This window comes from Geotrypetes seraphini, chromosome 9 (assembly GCF_902459505.1).
Source record: "Geotrypetes seraphini chromosome 9, aGeoSer1.1, whole genome shotgun sequence".
Classification (NCBI taxonomy): domain Eukaryota; kingdom Metazoa; phylum Chordata; class Amphibia; order Gymnophiona; family Dermophiidae; genus Geotrypetes; species Geotrypetes seraphini.
Genome location: NC_047092.1, coordinates 161,473,756 through 161,492,512, shown reverse-complemented (window position 1 = coordinate 161,492,512; position 18,757 = coordinate 161,473,756). Strand labels below are relative to the sequence as shown.

General features: G+C 48.4%; 1 protein-coding gene across 1 annotated transcript in view; it reads right to left on the bottom strand.

The window, feature by feature from the left end:
• Nucleotides 1-12,359, bottom strand: part of TIPARP (TCDD inducible poly(ADP-ribose) polymerase) — a 93,692-nt gene extending 81,333 nt beyond the window's left edge. The window contains exons 1-2 of the mRNA XM_033958188.1: nt 12,113-12,359; nt 9,001-9,796 (exon numbers count right to left, since the gene is read on the bottom strand). Coding sequence (XP_033814079.1) covers nt 9,001-9,785 — 785 coding nt within the window. The 5' untranslated portion in view covers nt 9,786-9,796; nt 12,113-12,359. The remainder of the gene's footprint in view (nt 1-9,000; nt 9,797-12,112) is intronic.
• Nucleotides 12,360-18,757: the final 6,398 nt, after the last annotated feature.

The window sequence follows — 18,757 nt, the reverse complement described above, 5'->3', positions numbered from 1 at the left end:
TATAGGGTCATTCATCTAACCTGTAACTCAGGGGTAGGGAACTCCGGTCCGCGAGAGCCGTATTCCAGTCGGGTTTTCAGGATTTCCCCAATGAATATGCATTGAAAGCAGTGCATGCAAATAGATCTCATGCATATTCATTGGGAAAATCCTGAAAACCCAACTGGAATACGGCTCTCGCGGACTGGAGTTCCCTACCCCTGCTGTAACTTATGATGCTATAATTAAGCCAATATGCTATAGTACATTTCAATACCTCACATCTACAATACCATTGACTAATTTGCCCCCTCCCCTTTTACTAAACTCCTATCGCAGTTATTAGAGCAAGGAGCTGCGCTGAATGCTCTGCGCTGCTCATAGGAACTCTATGAGCGTCGGGAGCAGAGCATTTAGCGCGGCTCCATGCGCTAATAACTGCTATCATGGTTTAGTAGAAAGGGAGAGGGGGGGTTAGTTCTTATAATGATAAACGTTGCAATGTTATTTCTAAAACCTAACAGTATATGAAAAGCACAAGCAAAAAGCTGCAACTACCCCCTTCCACTCTGCGTTTACCTTTTTCATCTTACTTTACTCTAACTGATGTAGTCCCCCCCATTCCCATTATTCCAGTATGTCTTGTCATATTTGTTAATCTCAACACGCGTATATGAATATTTATGTTAATAGCCATTTTTAAAACTTATGTACTCCACTTTGAAGCTTGAATAAGTGGCGTAACAAATTTGAAACAAAAAATAAGCCTTTAGTAAGGTGCGCTAATCGATTTAGTGCACACTAACCCCCTCTTTTACCAAGGTGCGCTAATCGATTTAGTGCACGCTAAATGCGAACGCGTCCATAGACTCACATGCACGCGTTGGCATTTAGCGCGTGCCGATCGGTTAGCATACCTTAATAAAAGAGGGCCCAAGGGCGGATTCTACAAACGGCGCCAGTATTGGCTGCCTAAAAAACGGTCAGCGACTGCATGACAAATCGTGCGCCGGCTTAGTGAAAGGTAGGCGCTGGAAATGTAGTCCAGGGTTTTCAAGGCCTACATTTCCGGTGTCTACCTTTCATGCAATTTGCGGCTATGGAGGCGCTTTATGATGCCTAACGCCACTTCTGGTGTTAGCGATGCCTAGAGTAATATTAGGTGCCATAAAGTGCCTCCATAATTATGATCAGGGCTGTGGAGTCGGTAGATAAATGTTCCGACTCCTCAGTTTTTTGTACTTCAGACTCCGACTCCAACTCCAGGTACCCGAAATTTCCTCCGACTCCGACTCCTCGACTCCGCCTCCACAGCACTGGTTAATTTTCAGATCGTTAAAATGGAATGTCAAGTTGAGAGAAATGAGCATTTTCGACACCACCTTCTTTTTACTTTTAATAAGAACATAAGCAATGCCTCTGCTGGGTCAGACCTGAGGTCCATTGTGCCCAGCAGTCCGCTCTCGCGGCGGCCCAACAGGTCCAGGACCTGTGCAGTAATCCTCTATCTATACCCCTCTATCCCCTAATCAAGGTTCTAAGGCCGCAGAAGTTGCTCGCAACATTTGTGCTGTGTATATAGTGGGTGCTATAGCTGAAAGAATCGCTCGTGATTGGTATGCCAAGTTCAAAAATGGAGTCGGTAGATAAATGCTCAGACTCTGACTCCTCAGTTTTTTGTACTTCTGACTCCGACTCCAGTTACCCGAAATTTCCTCCGACTCCTTGACTCCACAGCCCTGGTTATGATGCAGGTACCTTTTCTTTTAGGCAGCTACTTTTTTTTTTTTTTTTAACGGTGTTTTGCAATTTGCACTTAAGTTAGACGCTGATAGAGCACCTACCGGAGCCTAACCAAGGTGCTGTTTATAAAATATGGGCCTAATTGCTAAAAATCCATATGTATAAAATGGGTTTCTTGTGTTCTAATTAGTAGTGTATACTAAATTGGTTAGTACACCTTAGTAAAAGAACCCCTAAGTGGCATCAGTTCCCTGGAAAATCAGTTTAGAACAGTTTCCTTTCGTGTGTTAAACTATTTGTTTACAGTATTGAAATACTCTATTAAAGTATTTGAGGCCCTTTTACTAAAGCTTGATGTAGCATTTGCTGATAAAATTAACATGTGCTAAATGCTAAGAAGCCCATTTCAGGGAAGGGGGTAAAACGCAGACCTCACGGATCTAAAATCGCACGTCCTTAAAAATCCGAGGTCCGTGCCACTATGACAATTTAGCTCCGACGTATCCTAATGCTTTTCCCTCCCTATGCCGAGACTAAAAGCGGCAAAACTTTTGCCCTGAGGTCCGTGCCACTTTTAGTCTCAGCATAGGGAGGGAAAAGCATTAGGATCCGTCAGCGCTAAAATGTCATATAGAGGGTCTGTCGGAGCCATAACCTATGCCGAGACTAAAAGTGGCACGGACCTCAGATTTTTACGGATGTGCAGTTCAGATCCGTGAGGTCTGGGAGGTCAGATGCACTGCAGACCTTGGCACACATTTTTTACCCCCCCCTCCCCAAACCCAGCTATTTGCCATCCAGTGTCATATCGCGGGAGCTCTCGGAATCAGCGCAGAGGGAGAGATCTGGAGGAAGGGTCGGTCGGGCTAATCAGCAAATGCCACGGTACGCATCCTCCCCTCCTTAGCCATTAGGGAAGGCAGAGCCGGGGGCCCAGAGTTGAGTGCGCAGGGAAAGCGGTGGAATAAGCTAAAAGGCGGACTTGTCAATAAACGCCGGAAGATTTTTTTTAAGGACATGCGATTTTAGATCCTCGAGGTCCGTGTTTTACCCCTTCCCCCCCCCCTCCATACTTATGAGCTTCTTAGCATATAGGGTCTGATTTGAAAAAAAGGTGCATAACTCGATAGGCACCTAGGAAAATGGCACCTACCATGTCATTCAAAGTTAAGCGCCATTTGTAGAATCACGCCTAGCGGCGCCTGAATCAAGTTAGGCATCTACAACTAATTCCGTTAGCACATGCTAAGCTTTAGCAAAAGGGTCTCCTTTATTATTAGTCAGAATTTTTAAAATTGTATTTTCCATTTTACGATACAAAGCACACAACATAACTTGTAAGCTTTCTTTTAGATCAGTGGTTCCCAAACCCTGTCCTGGGGGCAGTGGCGTACCTAGGGGGGGGGCGGGGGGGGGCGGGCCGCCCCGGGTACCAGCCCTAAGGGGGTGTTCCCGGCCTTGCCGTTCAGTCCCCCGCCACCCCCGAAGGACCGCTCGCCCCCCTGGCCTCCCCGCACCACCTATGAACAGCCGCAGCAGGATCGCGAAGTCAGCGTCAGCATCCCTGCGCTGCTTCCTACGACGCGAACCCGCCCCTCCTCTGACGTCAGAGGAGGGGCGGGACCGTGGCGCAGGAAGCAGCAGGGATCGCTGACGCTGACTTCGCGATCCTGCTGCGGCTGTTCATAGGTGGTGCGGGGAGGCCAGGGGGGCGAGCGGTCCTTCGGGGGTGGCGGGGGACTGAACGGCAAGGCCGGGAACACCCCCTTAGGGCTGGTACCCGACGCTGACTTCGCGATCCTGCTGCGGCTGTTCATAGGTGGTGCGGGGAGGCCAGGGGGGCGAGCGGTCCTTCGGGGTGGGTCGGGGCATCAGGCCTTCAGGGTGGGGCGGGCGGGCAGGCAAGCAGGCTTTCAAGGGGGAGGGGGTGACAGGCAGGCAGGCAGGCCTTCAAGGGGGGACAGGCCTTCGGGGGGGGGGTGCAGACATTCAAGGGGTGCAGGCCTTCAAGGGGGGCAGGCAGGCCTTCAGGGGGGTGCAGACCTTCGGGGGGGGGTGTAGGCCTTTGGGGGGGTGCAGACCTTCAAGGGGGTGCAGGCCTTCAAGGGGGGAAAGGCAGGCAGGCCTTCAAGGGGGGGACAGGCCTACAAGGGGGGGGGACAGGCCTACAAGGGGGGGGGACAGGCCTACAAGGGGGGGGGACAGGCCGTCAAGGGGGGGTGCAGGCCTTCAAGGGGGGAGACAGGCCTTCAAGGGGGGGAAAGGCAGGCAGGCAGGCCTTAAAGGGGGGACAGGCCTACAAGGGGGTGGGACAGGCCTTCAAGGGGGGGGACAGGCCTTCGGGGGGGTGCAGACCTTCAAGGGGGGAAAGGCAGGCAGGCCTTCAAGGGGGGGACAGGCCTACAAGGGGGGGGGGGACAGGCCTACAAGGGGGGGGGACAGGCCTTCAAGGGGGGGTGCAGGCCTTCAAGGGGGGTGCAGGCCTTCAAGGGGGAGACAGGCCTTCAAGGGGGGGAAAGGCAGGCAGGCAGGCCTTAAAGGGGGGACAGGCCTACAAGGGGGTGGGACAGGCCTTCAAGGGGGGGACAGGCCTTCGGGGGGGTGCAGACCTTCAAGGGAGTGCAGGCCTTCGGGGGGGGGGGTGCAGTCCTTCAGGGGTGGGGTTTAGGCCTTCAGAGGGGGACAGACCTTCGGGTGGGAGGTAAAGTCCTTCGGGGGGTGCAGGTCTTCAGGGGTGGGGTGTAGCCCTTCGGAGGGGGGACAGACCTTCGGGGGAGGGGGGTCCTGGTGTAAAAGTACACAGAGGGAGAGAGGGAAGGGGGGGTTCAAAGATACATGCATATGCCAGACTTTGGGGGTTAGAAATAATGGGTCTAAAAACAGAGGAGTGGGAGAGAGATGGTGCATAATGGGATTTAGGGAGGGAAGGAACAGAAAGGGAGAGAACTTGGAAACAGGGGATGGTGTGGAGGGGGGATAGAGATACTGGATAGGAGGATAGTTGGGAACAGAAAGGGAGAGATGGTGGATCCTGGGGTGGTGGGGAGTTGAGAAAAGGTGAATCTGTGGATGGAGACAAAAAAAAGGAAAGATGCCAGATCTCCGGGAGAGGGAAGGGAAACGGAAGGGGAGAACAGAGATGGCAGACGGATGGTTAGCACGGAGAAAGGAGACCCTGGCAAGCAAGACAACAAGAGCCTGGGACCAACAAGATTTGAATATTGATCAGAGAACAAAAGGTAGAAAAAATAATTTTATTTTCTGTTTTGTGATTACAATATGTTAGATTTGAAAAGTGTACATGAGACAGCTTGAAATGGGAACTTTTCTATTTTTGTGAATGGCAAGGCTGAGTTCAGTTAAAATATATGCTTTATAAGAAAATATAATAATGTGTTTTATAAAGTTTATAAGCATTGCTGGCATACTCGGTGAGGTGTTCCTAGTGTTGGTGGTGGTGGTAGCATGTCAGTGTGTTGAGAGGAAGAGGTAGTCTGGGAAATTCTGCTGAGCAAACTCTGGGCCCATTTCCACCCCCAGTTAGTCCACTCCACTCAACTGGTTCACACACTGAGTGGGTCTTTGGGTGTTATTTCTGGGTAGTTGTTTTAGAATCTCTTCCAGTGGTTTGTCAGTATCTCCTTCTGGTCCAAGGAAGGAAACTTTGTCAACCTTAGCATTGACCTTCAGAATATGTTTGTAACAGCGCTGCTTGTGTGGCATTAGGCTATGTAGTGATCGAAAGAAAAAAACAGACCTTTACACATTTTTGCACTATATGGTGGGTGTATGAGGAGATTCATTTCCTGCACAGTTAAGTCCATTTTTTCTACTGAATAATAGTATAGGTACAATGAAAGTAAATAGCAAAAATGTTTGAGTAGATAATTAAGGAAATCTTTTTCATATTGCTTGCTTATGGACTGGGAAAAAAGACTGTTCAAGCAAATGTCTCCAGAACTGCTTTAATGGAAAAATGTGATTTTTTTTTTTTTAAGTACTTTGTGAAATTTATTGTTGTTGTGAAATTTATTGTTATACTTTGTTTAAACTTAAAAAGCGGTGTCATTAACAGTGAATCTAATCGAAAAATCGATTCAACAGGGTGAATCGGATCGAATGAAATATTTTTCTCTGAATCGGGCAGCACTATTGGCTACCATGAGAATGGACTACTGGGCATGATGGACCATTGGTGTGACCCAGTTAGGCTATTCTTATGTTATGTTCTCATCTGTAGGGGCCTTTGTTTTCACTTCTTATTTTAATGTATTTTTTTCCTGGGAACTTATCAGTGTTTTTTTTATAATGGGAACAAAAATGGAAGAGAATTAATGTGTGTGGAATGGGGGGGGGTAACTAATTTCTTCAGCTAAATAATTCAATCCACTTCAAACAGACATAGGAGAACTCACGCACCATTCACACACCCTCCAACCAAAAACGTCAAAAGAAAAAAACTGTTCGACAACCTCCTAGCCATTCGAGCTGCAACACTTGACCCCCAACTCTACAACCTATTGACCTCGACCACAAACTACAAAACCTTAAAAAAAGAAATAAAAACCCTTCTATTAAAAAAACACATAAAACCAAACTAACATAATCAGAACTGTCCCAAGCATCACCTGCAACTACTCCATATGTACTTCTGATGTCATGACAATTCAGACATAATTTATGTTATGTTATGTTTGGAATAATGGTTACATAAATGAGGTTCAATAAAAGAAAATTTTCTGTGGGAGCATTTGTTGGAACTTCTGTTATCCTGATTTCTTCTATCTGTGGGCTTTCTTTAGCTAACCTACTTATCTGGGGCTTTCCACTTCTGCAGCTGCCCTTTTCACGGTCCACTTTGCGCTTGCACTCTCTGGGGAGGGGGGGTTGGGTCTGGGCTTGGTGGGGTAGGTGTGTCTGGTAGTTTTGTCTGGGTGGTGGCTGGGTGTTTCTTGGGTGCTTGTTGTGCGGATTGGTGTGTCTGGTGAGCGGTCTGGGTGTTGTTGCTTGTGGGGGTTTTTTTCATTATAAAATATGGCTGAGGGTCTAGTCCGGCTTATTATTCTTGTGGGTTCTGGGGTGGGATTTGTTTGCTTGCCCCAAGTTTTGGCCTTTTGTTGTGTATTGCTATGCCTCTCATTGGCAATTTTCTCTTGGGAGAGGCTTGTTCATGCTTGTTGTTGCTGTTACTCTCATTCTGTGTTCTTTTTGATAATGTATAAGTTTCTGTACAGACCATGGTTGCTTGTCTGGACCTTTTGCCATTCTCAATAAAAATACTTTGGAAAAAAAAAAAAAAAAAAAAAGAAAATTTTCACTGCCTGTTTCTATTCTGACCATTTATTCCATTTCATGGTTATTGCAAAAAAAAAAAAAAAAAAAAAAATTTTACATGGGGGGGGGGGGTGTCAAAAAATGATGGGCCCCGGGTGCCACATACCCTAGGTACGCCACTGCCTGGGGGACCCCCAGCCAGTCGGGTTTTCAAGATATCCCTAATGAATATGCACGAGAGAGATTTGCATATAATGGAAGTGACAGGTATGCAAATCTCTCTCATGCATATTCATTAGGGATATCTTGAAAACCTGACTGGCTGGGGGTCCCCCAAGACAGGTTTGGGAACCACTGCTTTAGATAAATAAGTGCAACCTCCCCCCCCCCCCCCTTCAGCCTGTGAGAAAGGGAGACGCGACATGCTGGATTTCAAACTCAAGACTTTTTTTTTTTCTACTGCCACTATTTATAGAGAGAGTGCAATAAAAGTTACACAAAATAGCATTTTATCTGTGTATCTGGCCCGAGATCAAATAGGTGCTTTCATTCCATTCATCCCATGAATAACAAAGAAATATTATTTCACCATGGGAAAGCAGACAAAGAGAGACTGTGAAATAGAGCCAGGACTGCCGTTGTAGAGATCCTTTTATTAAAGGGCGTTAGAATCCGGGCTTAGCTTGATTCAATGTGGCACAATTTAAGACATTTTGGAATTTTTTTTTTTCCAGGTCATGTGCTATAAATGCTCCCTTTTAGCACCTATTAATTCAGTGTTCACGAGTCAGCAAGCGCTATTGTGAACGCGCTGTCTGGTTAATGCTTCCACGCCCATTCTTTACCCCCTATCGACCCCCTCTCCCAAAAATAAATTTCAACAAAATTGCTAATGCATAAATTAGCACAGGCCAACTGGCAAACACTGCATAACACTTTAATGCATTTTGAAGTAGTCGGTTTTTCACACGTTAAAGCTCGACGCCCTTTCGTAAAAAGCCCCCCAGAATACTACAGTGCCAAAAGTAACACTGTTATAGGGCGTATCTTTGTACTATTATTTTACAAAATGTTAGCATGAGACCATCAGGAGATTGGAACAAGTTTGCATGGTATTTAAAACACCTATATGAATTTCTTTTAATACTTGAGTGCATTTTTATATGGGGAAACCTGCTCTTCACAGTAACACAGGGGTGTCAAAGTCCCTCCTGGTGGGCCGCAATCCAGAAGGGTTTTCAGGATTTCCTCAATGAATATGCATGAGATTTGTTTGCATGCACTGCTTTCATTGTATGCTAATAGATCTCATGCATTTTTATATGGGGAAACCTGCTCTTCACAGTAACACAGGAGTGTCAAAGTCCCTCCTCTAGGGCCGCAAACCAGATGGGTTTTCAGGATTTCCCCCATGAATATGCATGAGATCTATTAGCATACAATGAAAGCAGTGCTCTTCACAGTAACACAGGGGTTTTCAGGATTTCCCCCATGAATATGCATGAGATCCATTTGCATGCACTGCTTTCATTGTATGCTGATAGATCTCATGCATATTCATGGGGGAAATCCTGAAAACCCCTGTGTTGCTATGAAGAGCACTGCTTTCATTGTATGCTAATAGATCTCATGCATATTCATGGGGGAAATCCTGAAAACCCCTGTGTTGCTGTGAAGAGCACTGCTTTCATTGTATGCTAATAGATCTCATGCATATTCATGGGGGAAATCCTGAAAACCTCTGTGTTGCTATGAAGAGCACTGCTTTCATTGTATGCTAATAGATCTCATGCATATTCATGGAGGAAATCCTGAAAACCTCTGTGTTGCTATGAAGAGCACTGCTTTCATTGTATGCTAATAGATCTCATGCATATTCATGGGGGAAATCCTGAAAACCCCTGTGTTGCTGTGAAGAGCAGGTTTCCCCATATAAAAATGTGATTTTCATTATCTTACCCCCCCCCCCCCCGGTTTAAGGCTAAGCCTAACTTTAATACTCACTGGTACTTCAGGCGGATCCTGTCGCTGTCCGGGTTGCAGTATAGCCTCTCCAGGTGCTCCTGCGACTCGTCGGCCACGCTCTGCCACGTGCCGCTGGCCCGCCGGCGCACCTGCCAGTGGTAGGGCAGCACGGTGTGATGCCGCGGGCAGTCGCCGCCGTCACCGCAGGCCCCCCGCAGGAAATCCACGCAGACGTCGACCCCGTCGCCCTGGCGCACGTGATACTGCAGCTGATTGAGAAGGTCAAAGACCAGCAGCAGGGACGCCTCGTCGCTCTGGTCCCGGAACATGGCGGCGTCCGAGTCGAGGGCTCGGCTCGGCCAGTCGCAGGACGGGAAGAAGTCCGGCGCGTCCCGCAACGAGCCGGCGGCCGAACGAGCCGCGTTGTCCTCGGAGCTCTCCGGCCGAAAAGTTGGGTCGCCGGCTTCCAGGCCGCCCCGCTCGGGGGGCGAAGGATCGGGCAGGGCGGCGAGGCTCTTGGCGGCCGGCGTTTGGGCGGCCGCTTCGCATAAGGGGGCCGGATTGGAACTCGGAGCCCTGGGCAGGAAGACGCCGGCTCCCAGCAAGCTGCTAAATATGGGCCCCAGCGCCCGCAGGGTTTCCGGGTCCAGTCTCTTCGGGGCCGGCTTCTTCTTGAAGGTCGGTTTCACCGGGGGGATCTTGTCGCCGGGGCGCCGGGGCGGGGCGAAGTGGTCATCGGAGGCTCCCGGGCATGTCACGCCGGGACACTGGGCTTCCATGAGCTGCAAACTTCTCTCCACCGTGCTGAAAAACGCTTCGGCCATGGCGACTGCACCTGGGGAGGGCGAAACGAGATGGGGAGAGGTTAAGCTCGCAAGCTGTTCATGGGGCCTATGCAAACGAGAAAAGATAGCTCCCCGTTTTACGCAGCCGGGAGCCCCCTCCCCAGCCCACAACGCATGCAACTACTGCCAAGTGAATCCCACACGCTCACCCTATTCTGACTGCCAGATATTCCCACAGGAGACTGCAGCCAGATCTTTCACGACTTCCCCCCCGAAACGCACGAGACACTCCTTTACAAGGCGCTCAGACTTACAGGACATTAAAAAAAGCGCTTTTCACAGTCACCCTCAAATTATCCGCAGCCAGATCTTTCACGACTTCCCCCCAAACACACAAGACGCTCCTTTCCAAGGCTCAGACTTACAGGACATTAAAAAAGGTGCCTTTCACAATCACCCTCAAATTGTCCATAGCCAGATCTTTCACGACTTCCCCCAAAACACAGGAGACGATCAGACTTACAGGACATTAAAAAAAGCGCCTTTCACAGTCACCCTCAAATTATCCGCAGCCAGATCTTTCACGACTTCCCCCAAACACACAAGACGCTCCTTTCCAAGGCTCAGACTTACAGGACATTAAAAAAAGTGCCTTTCACAATCACCCTCAAATTGTCCATAGCCAGATCTTTCACGACTTCCCCCAAAACACAGGAGACGATCAGACTTACAGGACATTAAAAAAAAGCGCCTTTCACAATCACCCTCAAATTATCCATAGCCAGATCTTTCACGACTTCCCCCCAAACACACAAGACTCCTTTCCAAGGCTCAGACTTACAGGACATTAAAAAAAGTGCCTTTCACAGTCAACCCTCAAAATATCCGCAGCCAGATCTTTCACGACTTCCCCCAAAACACACGAGACGCTCAGACTAACAAGACATTAAAAAAAAAAGTGCCTTTCACAATCACCCTCAAATTATCCGCAGCCACAAATCATGTGCGAAAACGCACCGACTGCCGCACAGGGGTTGCTTTGGTTAAGGTCACATTACTGGCATTTGCACGGCCAGCCTCGCCGATTGTCTCGACCTCTGTCACACGCCCAATGTGACACATCCCCATGCCCCGGTCTCTCCTCCTCAGCACCTATTCACGCACAGACACAGACAGCCCTCGGGCCACGGAAGAGAAAGATTCCCATTAGCAGCTCCGTCTCACGCTTCGCACACATGGATTCGACTCACATTCATAAATAGTCACACGCTTTTTTTTCTTTTTTTTTCTTGGCAAAAGAATGTTGACCTCGCTATAGAGAACAACCCGGCGGGATAAAAGAGGCTTTGTCAGGGAGATCAGGCACGCAATAGACAAGATATAAATATTCTGGGACATATAGATGCCAACTTGTCCACAACCATTAAGCATCCTAAACTCGACACAAACTCTCTTTTTTTTGGGCAGAGACAGTCCAACCATTACGTAGCACTAGGCAAACGCCTAGGACAGCAGCTTCTTGGGGGCAGCAGGGCGCAGCTGCAGCCAAAGCAAACCAGTAATCCTGATGGCCACCCAAACAAATAAACAACAACAACAAAAATCAGCCGCACATTTTATGATCATGATTGACTTTGTCAAAGTGTGTGTGTGTGTGTGTGTGTGTGGGGGGGGGGGGGGGTTAGGGGGTCTGAATGTTAATTGAATTGGGGGAGGGGGTGTAAGACTACTTCTCAAACCTACTTCTGTGGATACACGCAGCCAGTCAGGTTTTCAGGATATCCATAAGGAATATGCATAAGAAATTTGGTATGCAAATCTACACCAGTTCCCAGGCCAGTGCCCTAACCATTAAGCTACTCCTCCCCAGTTTCCAAACACAGTATAACCTACATTTTAAAATTGTCACACCTGACAAAATCCTACACACTCACAACAAGCTACCAAAAGTCCTGCAATATGAACACCCTCAAATTAAGTTAGGACGATTAGCCACACCGCTGGAAGGACTTGCGATGTTCCAACAAATACTAAACTTTCCCATGAAATGCAAAACCCACCATATTTGAAACAAAGAGCAATAGAATTTGCATTTGATTATTCAAATAAGCATCTTGAACACGGCTCCTGGAGACCGAATCACTCCATCCATCCGCAGACGGTTCACTTAGTTAAAGCTAAAGTCTGGGCTATTATGGAAAAGAGCCGCTAGCATTATCCGGCTACTCAGCCTGGACATCCATTGCAAAAAAAAGATCTTCAATGAACTGCTTAGCACCAAGGAGTTTGAATCAGCAAGCAACTAGAAGTCATTTAAAAAAAAAAAATTCTGGAAGTGCCCTGAAAGCACTTATCCTCTGCTTTACCTGGCACAGCAAAAGTCTGGCTCTGCTTGCAACGATCCAGAATAAATGAGGCGGCCGGCGAAAGCTGCAACAGAACAAAGCAACCTCCCCGGCTCCTGTCTCCCCCGCGGTACGCCTAGAGGGATAATGCACCGAGAGGGTCTCTCTGCCTCTCTTCCGCGGTCCTCTGCTGCGCAATACGTGCCAAGCCACCCATCCTAGCCTACTCGGCTTCACGTTCACATGCTCCAGCGGCTTGTTTTAAATATCATTTCCTGTAACCAGTGGCAGAGTAGCCGCACGACTCTGGGCGGAGCCAGCGGCGGGGTAGTAGCAGGAAGGACGCTCGCCGGGGCTGAGTGTGCGTGCGCGTGCGCGGCAACATAGAGCGAGCCCATTCAGTCTTTACCCTGCTCCCTGGCTGCGCTCGGCTTCCTCGCCTAGCGAGCGCCATCTACTGGAGGAGAGACGAGGGCTCGAGGCGGACCGGGAGAATCGGCACCCACCCGGCAACGTGAGGATCAAGAGCACAAAAGGACCTTCGGCCTTTAAATCTTAACCACTCGTCTTCTCTGTACAAAAAGTCACGTCTCATTTGTAGTGTTGGAAAACGATTAAATTGCGCCGGGGAGCCTGCAAGAGAAAGCAAGGGAGAATAAGGGATTACAGCTTGCTGAAACCAGTGCAGAATGAGGAAACTGTTTTAGGGTGTCTTTCGTTTGAAATGAACGAGAGTCTCAAAGGGTTAAACGGGCCTCCTGCTGAAAGTTTGGGTGAGGGAGCCCCTTGACTCAAGTGCCAAGGAAGGTGGCAGTAACCAGATAAGGGCCCCTCCAAGGAGGGGGGGGGGGGGCTTTCTCCTTGTCTTCTTCCCAGTAGGGTTAGGGTGACAGCAACCGGCTACTGGATCATCAAGCAGGACGGAAGACCATACTGGCCTGGAGGTGGGCTAAAGGTGTAGGGTCATGAAATGGTTAACTGTTATTTAAAATATTGCTCTGGCCTACATAGCTGAAAACAGTGTACAATCTACTGACCTCATCTGCCTAAAATGTATGTCCCTACCTTACCACATTGTAAGCTAAATAGATAAGAGTTTGAGCCATGATGTACCCTGCCCTTCTGTACATGTAACATTTAGAACTGAAAGATTTAGATAAGCAGAGAAGTGAGCTAGTTTCCTATAGGACTATAAGTTGTAGCCCTGAACCTATCATAAGTGCTGGCTTAGGACCAATAATCATTGTAGAAAAGTTATAGAAGTAACAAATGAAAATTGTAGTTTTTGCATATATTAGTTAGTGAAAAGGGCATAAAAGTCCATGCATTTCCTGATTCTAACACTCTAGTAGGCAGGCTGTTAACTGCACTAGAGTCCGGTATGCTGTAATAAATCTCTTGTACTTTCTTCATGCCTCTGACTTTGTGTGTCCAAGTGACCTTTCAAAGGTACAGTATAAAAGGGAGCAAAGCTAGGGGGCTGGGGCTCAGTCTCTAGTTCTCTTTCCAGTGCTGCTTTTCCCCAAGAGTTCCTCAGGGAGACCTTTGTGGGTTTTTCAGGGCCTCCCGGGGAGCAGCTGCCCTTCATCTCCGTGCAGTTCTTCCATCTTTGCCACCTATTTTGGCAGCTGCGGGTGAGCGATCTCACCAGTGCTGGCTATTGACCAGCCCATGCGTTGGTGCTGTGACCCTGCCTGATGCCAGCGACCCCCAGCTCAACCTCCTCGGAATGAGACATTGTCAGTGCAGTCCACACTGCTGTCCACAAGTTGCTCAAGCCAACCTGACTCCTAATGTCGGTGTCAGCCCATCCAATTCTGGGTGTCAGGTAGCTCTGCCCCCAGCACATCTAGGCATTTTTGGGGAGTGGTGGGTTGCAGGGGAGGAGGGGGCTAGTTGATCTGCAACTATAGTGTTACAGCTGGAGTTTCCCCGCAGCTGTGGACAGAGGTGGTAGGAGAGTAGTGGAGGTAGCAGGCAGGGGCTGAGCCTATCCTGTGAGTGGGGGCAGTGCTGCATGCATCCCCTCCTGTCAGAACAGCTAACCAGGCTGGTGCTGGCCCAATTAGGAAGTCCACCTTGTCCCCAGACATCCCAGTCCATAAAGGAGGCACCTGAAGCCTCGACCCTAGCACTGGGGGAGGGGGAAGGTAAGGGGCACTATGGTTCACACAGGAAGACCTGTGTGATATTCTTCTTTGCTTTTAGTGTGATGGGCAAGTGCACAGTAGAAGTGAACACGAGATCTCAAGCAGAGGAGGTGGGGGGGGGGGGCAACGGATGCTTATTTTGTTCCCAAAGTTGCTGTAGGATGGCGGTGGAAGGTCAGCAAGGGACCATACTGCAGGGAAACATTCTTCTGCTCCTTGTGACCCTGGGCAAGTCACTTAATCCCTCCATTGCCCCAGGTATATTAGATAGATTGTGAGCCCACTGGGACAGAAAGGGAAAAAATGCTTAAGTACCTGGATAAATTCATGTAAACCATTCTGAGTTCCCTTGGGAGAACAGTATAGAAAATTGAATGAATAAATAGATAAAAAAAGAAGTGTCTGCTTCCAGCAAAGAGATTTAAGTGCACACAGTCATCAATGACTACCTCCTATCATAATTCTATCAAATGAGCCTCTTTTGATAGTGCTGTGGTCTCGATGTAGGGCTGTGAGGCAGGGGCTCTTATGGCAAAGGCAGACAGAGAGTCAGCCTTCAGGTTGCTGCCGATACATCTTGACCAAGGATGGGCAAACATTTTGGCTCATGGGCCACCATGGGTTCTTAAATTTGACAGAGGGTCTGGACCAAGAGCATCTTTCTATCCCTCCATCTCCCTGTGCTGCAGAACCCTTGCCCAGCTTCCATCCCTCCCTCCCATTCCTTGTACAGCAGAACCCTTGAGCACCCACCCCCACCGCGCAGCCAAATCGCCACTGACCCTCCATCCTTCCCTCTCATCTGAACCCTGCCAACCGCGAGCCCTACACACCTCACTCCAGAGCAGCATCGGGCCAGTAGCACACTAAATAGACTGCATCAAGACCTTCTCTCATCGGGGCCTTCCGTGTGCCACGTTACTGATGACATCATCAGTGATGCAGCAGAGGGAAGGCCGCGAGGCAGCCTGTTTAGAGTGTTGCCAGCCTGATGCTGCTCTGGAAGGAGGTATGTAGGGCTCGCAGTCGGCGAGGTTCAGATGGTCGGCTGGCTGGATTAAAAACAGGCCGGATATGGCCCACGGGCCGTTGTTTGCCCATGACTGATCTAGGCAGTTATTGTTTGTTGGTTTTCAAGTTCCAGGGAAACTTTTGTTTTAATAAGTGCATACCCATGGGATGCTCCGTCTCCTGTGCATATTTTGAAACTAGTTTTTTTGTGCATTGGGTAATTTGCAGGTGTAACTTCATTCTTGCTATACCTTGAATACTGATTGTTGAGAGAGTCAATATTTAGTGTTATCTGTTTGGCTGTCTTTCCATTGTTCTTTGTTTAGATGACTTTGAATGACCACTGATGCAAGTGGATATGCTGAAACACGGACCGTGTCAAGTCCTTCAATAATTGGAAGTTTGACTGTTAGGCCGCTTGTGCTTCTTTTTTGTGCTTTTTGGCATACCTTTGGCAGGGACTAGACCAAGGGGCCAACCATGGTGTCAAAGTTCCTAGGCATCGAACTAGACTCCATGGAAATGGTTTTGTACTCGGCAAAGGCCAAGTTAGCAATAGCTTGGGTCCTGATAAGGAGTGTGAGATCAGCAAGAAACTTGACCTAAAGCAAATGCATAAGGGACACTTGCCTGTCATGGGGTGGGTATCCTTTGGCTTAAGGCCAGGGTGATGACAGGCATCAGATACCGTCACTATTAGATATGCATCACGAGAGGCAGGTCTGGGAGTCCTTCCTAAGCTTGTGTAATGAATTGTCCATTTAGCAGGCAGCACTGGTGTCCAGTACGGACTTTGACATTTACTCAGGTATCTCTGAGGGAAGTGTCAGGGTTCACTGCCAAAGTGTCTTGGTGTGTGGCTAAGTGGTCGTACAGCTGGAGAGAAAAATGTCTGACCAGGAACCCAATTTTTCTAGAATTGTTTCTGATTCTGGTAATACTGACTATCTGGGGTGGGAGGTTAGAGAACATAGAACGTGCTGTTCTGGTGTGACAACATGAGGGTGGTGGAAGTGAATAACAGGCAAATCCCAAAATGTGACAGCGTTGCTAATCTGTCTGCAAGCTCTCCATATTTCCTACGATACAAATTCCTTCAGCAAGTCCCACAAGCTGATACAGGTACTCTGGCATCAACGTGTCCTCTTTCTCTACTTACAAACTACAAAGCTGGCTCCCTAAAACGAGTCAGCAGTTGCATTATTAACTCCCAGCAAATGCTGCACCCATATTGTCATGCTCAAATCCAGGCAATCTCAAAATGGTTGCACAACCCCCAGCAGCTGTCTTGTGAGACTGCCATGAGAATAGCCATTTTGAATGCAGAGCTAGCATGGGCAGGAGCTCCTATCCCAACTAGACTGTAAGTGGTACGTAGGAAGGTGGTGCTTTTGGTTGGGGGGCACTGGCTTTCTGTCAGGGGGGGAAGGGGCCCACTTTCAGAGGCCAGGGGGTATGCAGCCTGCTTTTAGTCCGGGGAGGGCATGCAACCTCAGTTTCAGTTTTTGACAAAACTGTGCAGCGAATTTCAGCTACAGATCGGTTCCGGCTGAAATGACAACAAAAAGGTTTTGGTTGCCCTCTAGTTCAGACCATTAGTCAGAATCTAAGCACCTTTGGCACACATTCCTTTTGCATAGGTGTGGCATCTGAAGTCGTGCCAGGCAGGCTGCTGTATATGGTCATCTAAAAGATTGGGAGATGTCAGTTGGTTCATTGCCATCTCAAACTTGAGGCCTATGAGCCGCATGTAGCTTGCCAGGTACTATTTTGAGGCCCTCGGTATGTTACCATTGTTCAGGAACGTTGTAGCCTCATGCAAGCGCTTTCCTGTGTCTGTATGCGATTGTGAGGTGGAGTGGAGAGGACAATCGCGTACAGACACAGGAAAGTGCTTGTGTGAAGTTGCAGCAGTGAGGCGGGCAATGTTCCAGAACGTAAGGTAACCATTGGAGGCAGTGTAGCTTGTGCGGGTGTATGTAATCTCTTGAATTCTCGTGAAATTCAGCAACTCTCCTGGCGGTGACTGCTTGATGTAAGATGGCGGTTGTGTCCGGTGCTGGAGGAGGTGAGAGATGAAGGCAGTTGCGGACACGTCCACCGGACACTTAAGGCACACGTTTTCCAGGCACAAGTCGGATATTGATTCTTCCCTCTACAAAAAAAGCCTAGAGGACTACACCAAAATGTTGCTTCTGATCATTTCAGCTATACACAGCTGAAAGCAGTGCAACATTCAGAAAGTGAAAAACTATCTAAAACTTTCTGCATGTTGCACTGCTTTCAGCTGTGTATAGCTGAAATGATCAGAAGCAATTAAGGAAAGATTTATAAACTATAACGAGTTTTACCTCAGGCAAAGTTGTCATTTCTCTAATAAGACCCTCCAGGGATTCAAGACAAGGTTGGACAAGTTCTTGCTAAACCAGAACATAACGCAGGTAGGGTTGATCTCAGTTAGGGCTCTGTTCTTTGACCTGGGGGCCGCCATGTAAGCGGACTGCTGGACGCGATGGACCACTGGTCTGACCCAGCAGTGGCAATTCTTAAGACATTAACTAAGACTGCTGCACTATAGGAGGAAGGAGTGGTTAGAGCTACAGCCTCAGCACCCTGAGGTTGTGGGTTCAAATCCCGTGCTGCTCCTTGTGACCCTGGGCAAGTCACTCAATCCTCCATTGCCCCAGGTACATTAGATAGATTGTGAGCCCACTGGGACAGATAGGGACAAATGCTTGAGTGCCTGATTGTAAAACCACTTAGATTACCTTGATAGGCGGTATATAAATACCTAAATAATATAACATCAATCATCTAACTCCCATGCAGGCCCAACGATGGGAAGCAAGTGCGATGGCAAGTCATTCCTACATGCCATGAGAAGGGTGGTGAGCATGCACTCAGAGGAGGAAGAGTGGTGTGGCTTGGCTAAAGCAGTGTGTGATGTTACTTCTTGCGTTGACAGCGCCAATGGAGATTCCAGCCTGGCAAGAGCTAGTGATCTCCAACTGGGTGTGAGCGAGTTCAGCAAAGTGCCAGCAACAGTGGTTATAGAGGACATAAAGAGGGACTTGGCTTGGCCAGGTGTGGGCTACCTCAAGAAGAGTGGGAAGCCTCATTCAGCTCCAGCTGATGACTATGGACACCGAGGGGGCTGCATTGTCAGTCTGCACACTTGTCGGACATTGTCCGCAATAGATTTAAAATGACATTGTAGTGTGAAACTGAGATGGAGGACAGAGTTTATGTAAACAAGGTCACAGTTCATTGTAGGGGGGGTGGGGCGCCTAGGGAGGGGAACCACTTCCCCTGGGCTGTAGTAGGGATCTGTACCAACAACCACCATGCCAAAGGATGCTACAGCAAGGGGTAACTGGAGATTTGATTTGATTTGATTTCTTATATACCGCTATACCGTGAGGTTCAAAGCGGTTTACAATGAAGATAGATTAAAGATACATTAAAATAAAATAAATAAAAATGGTACTTTGGATTTCCCTAGCTG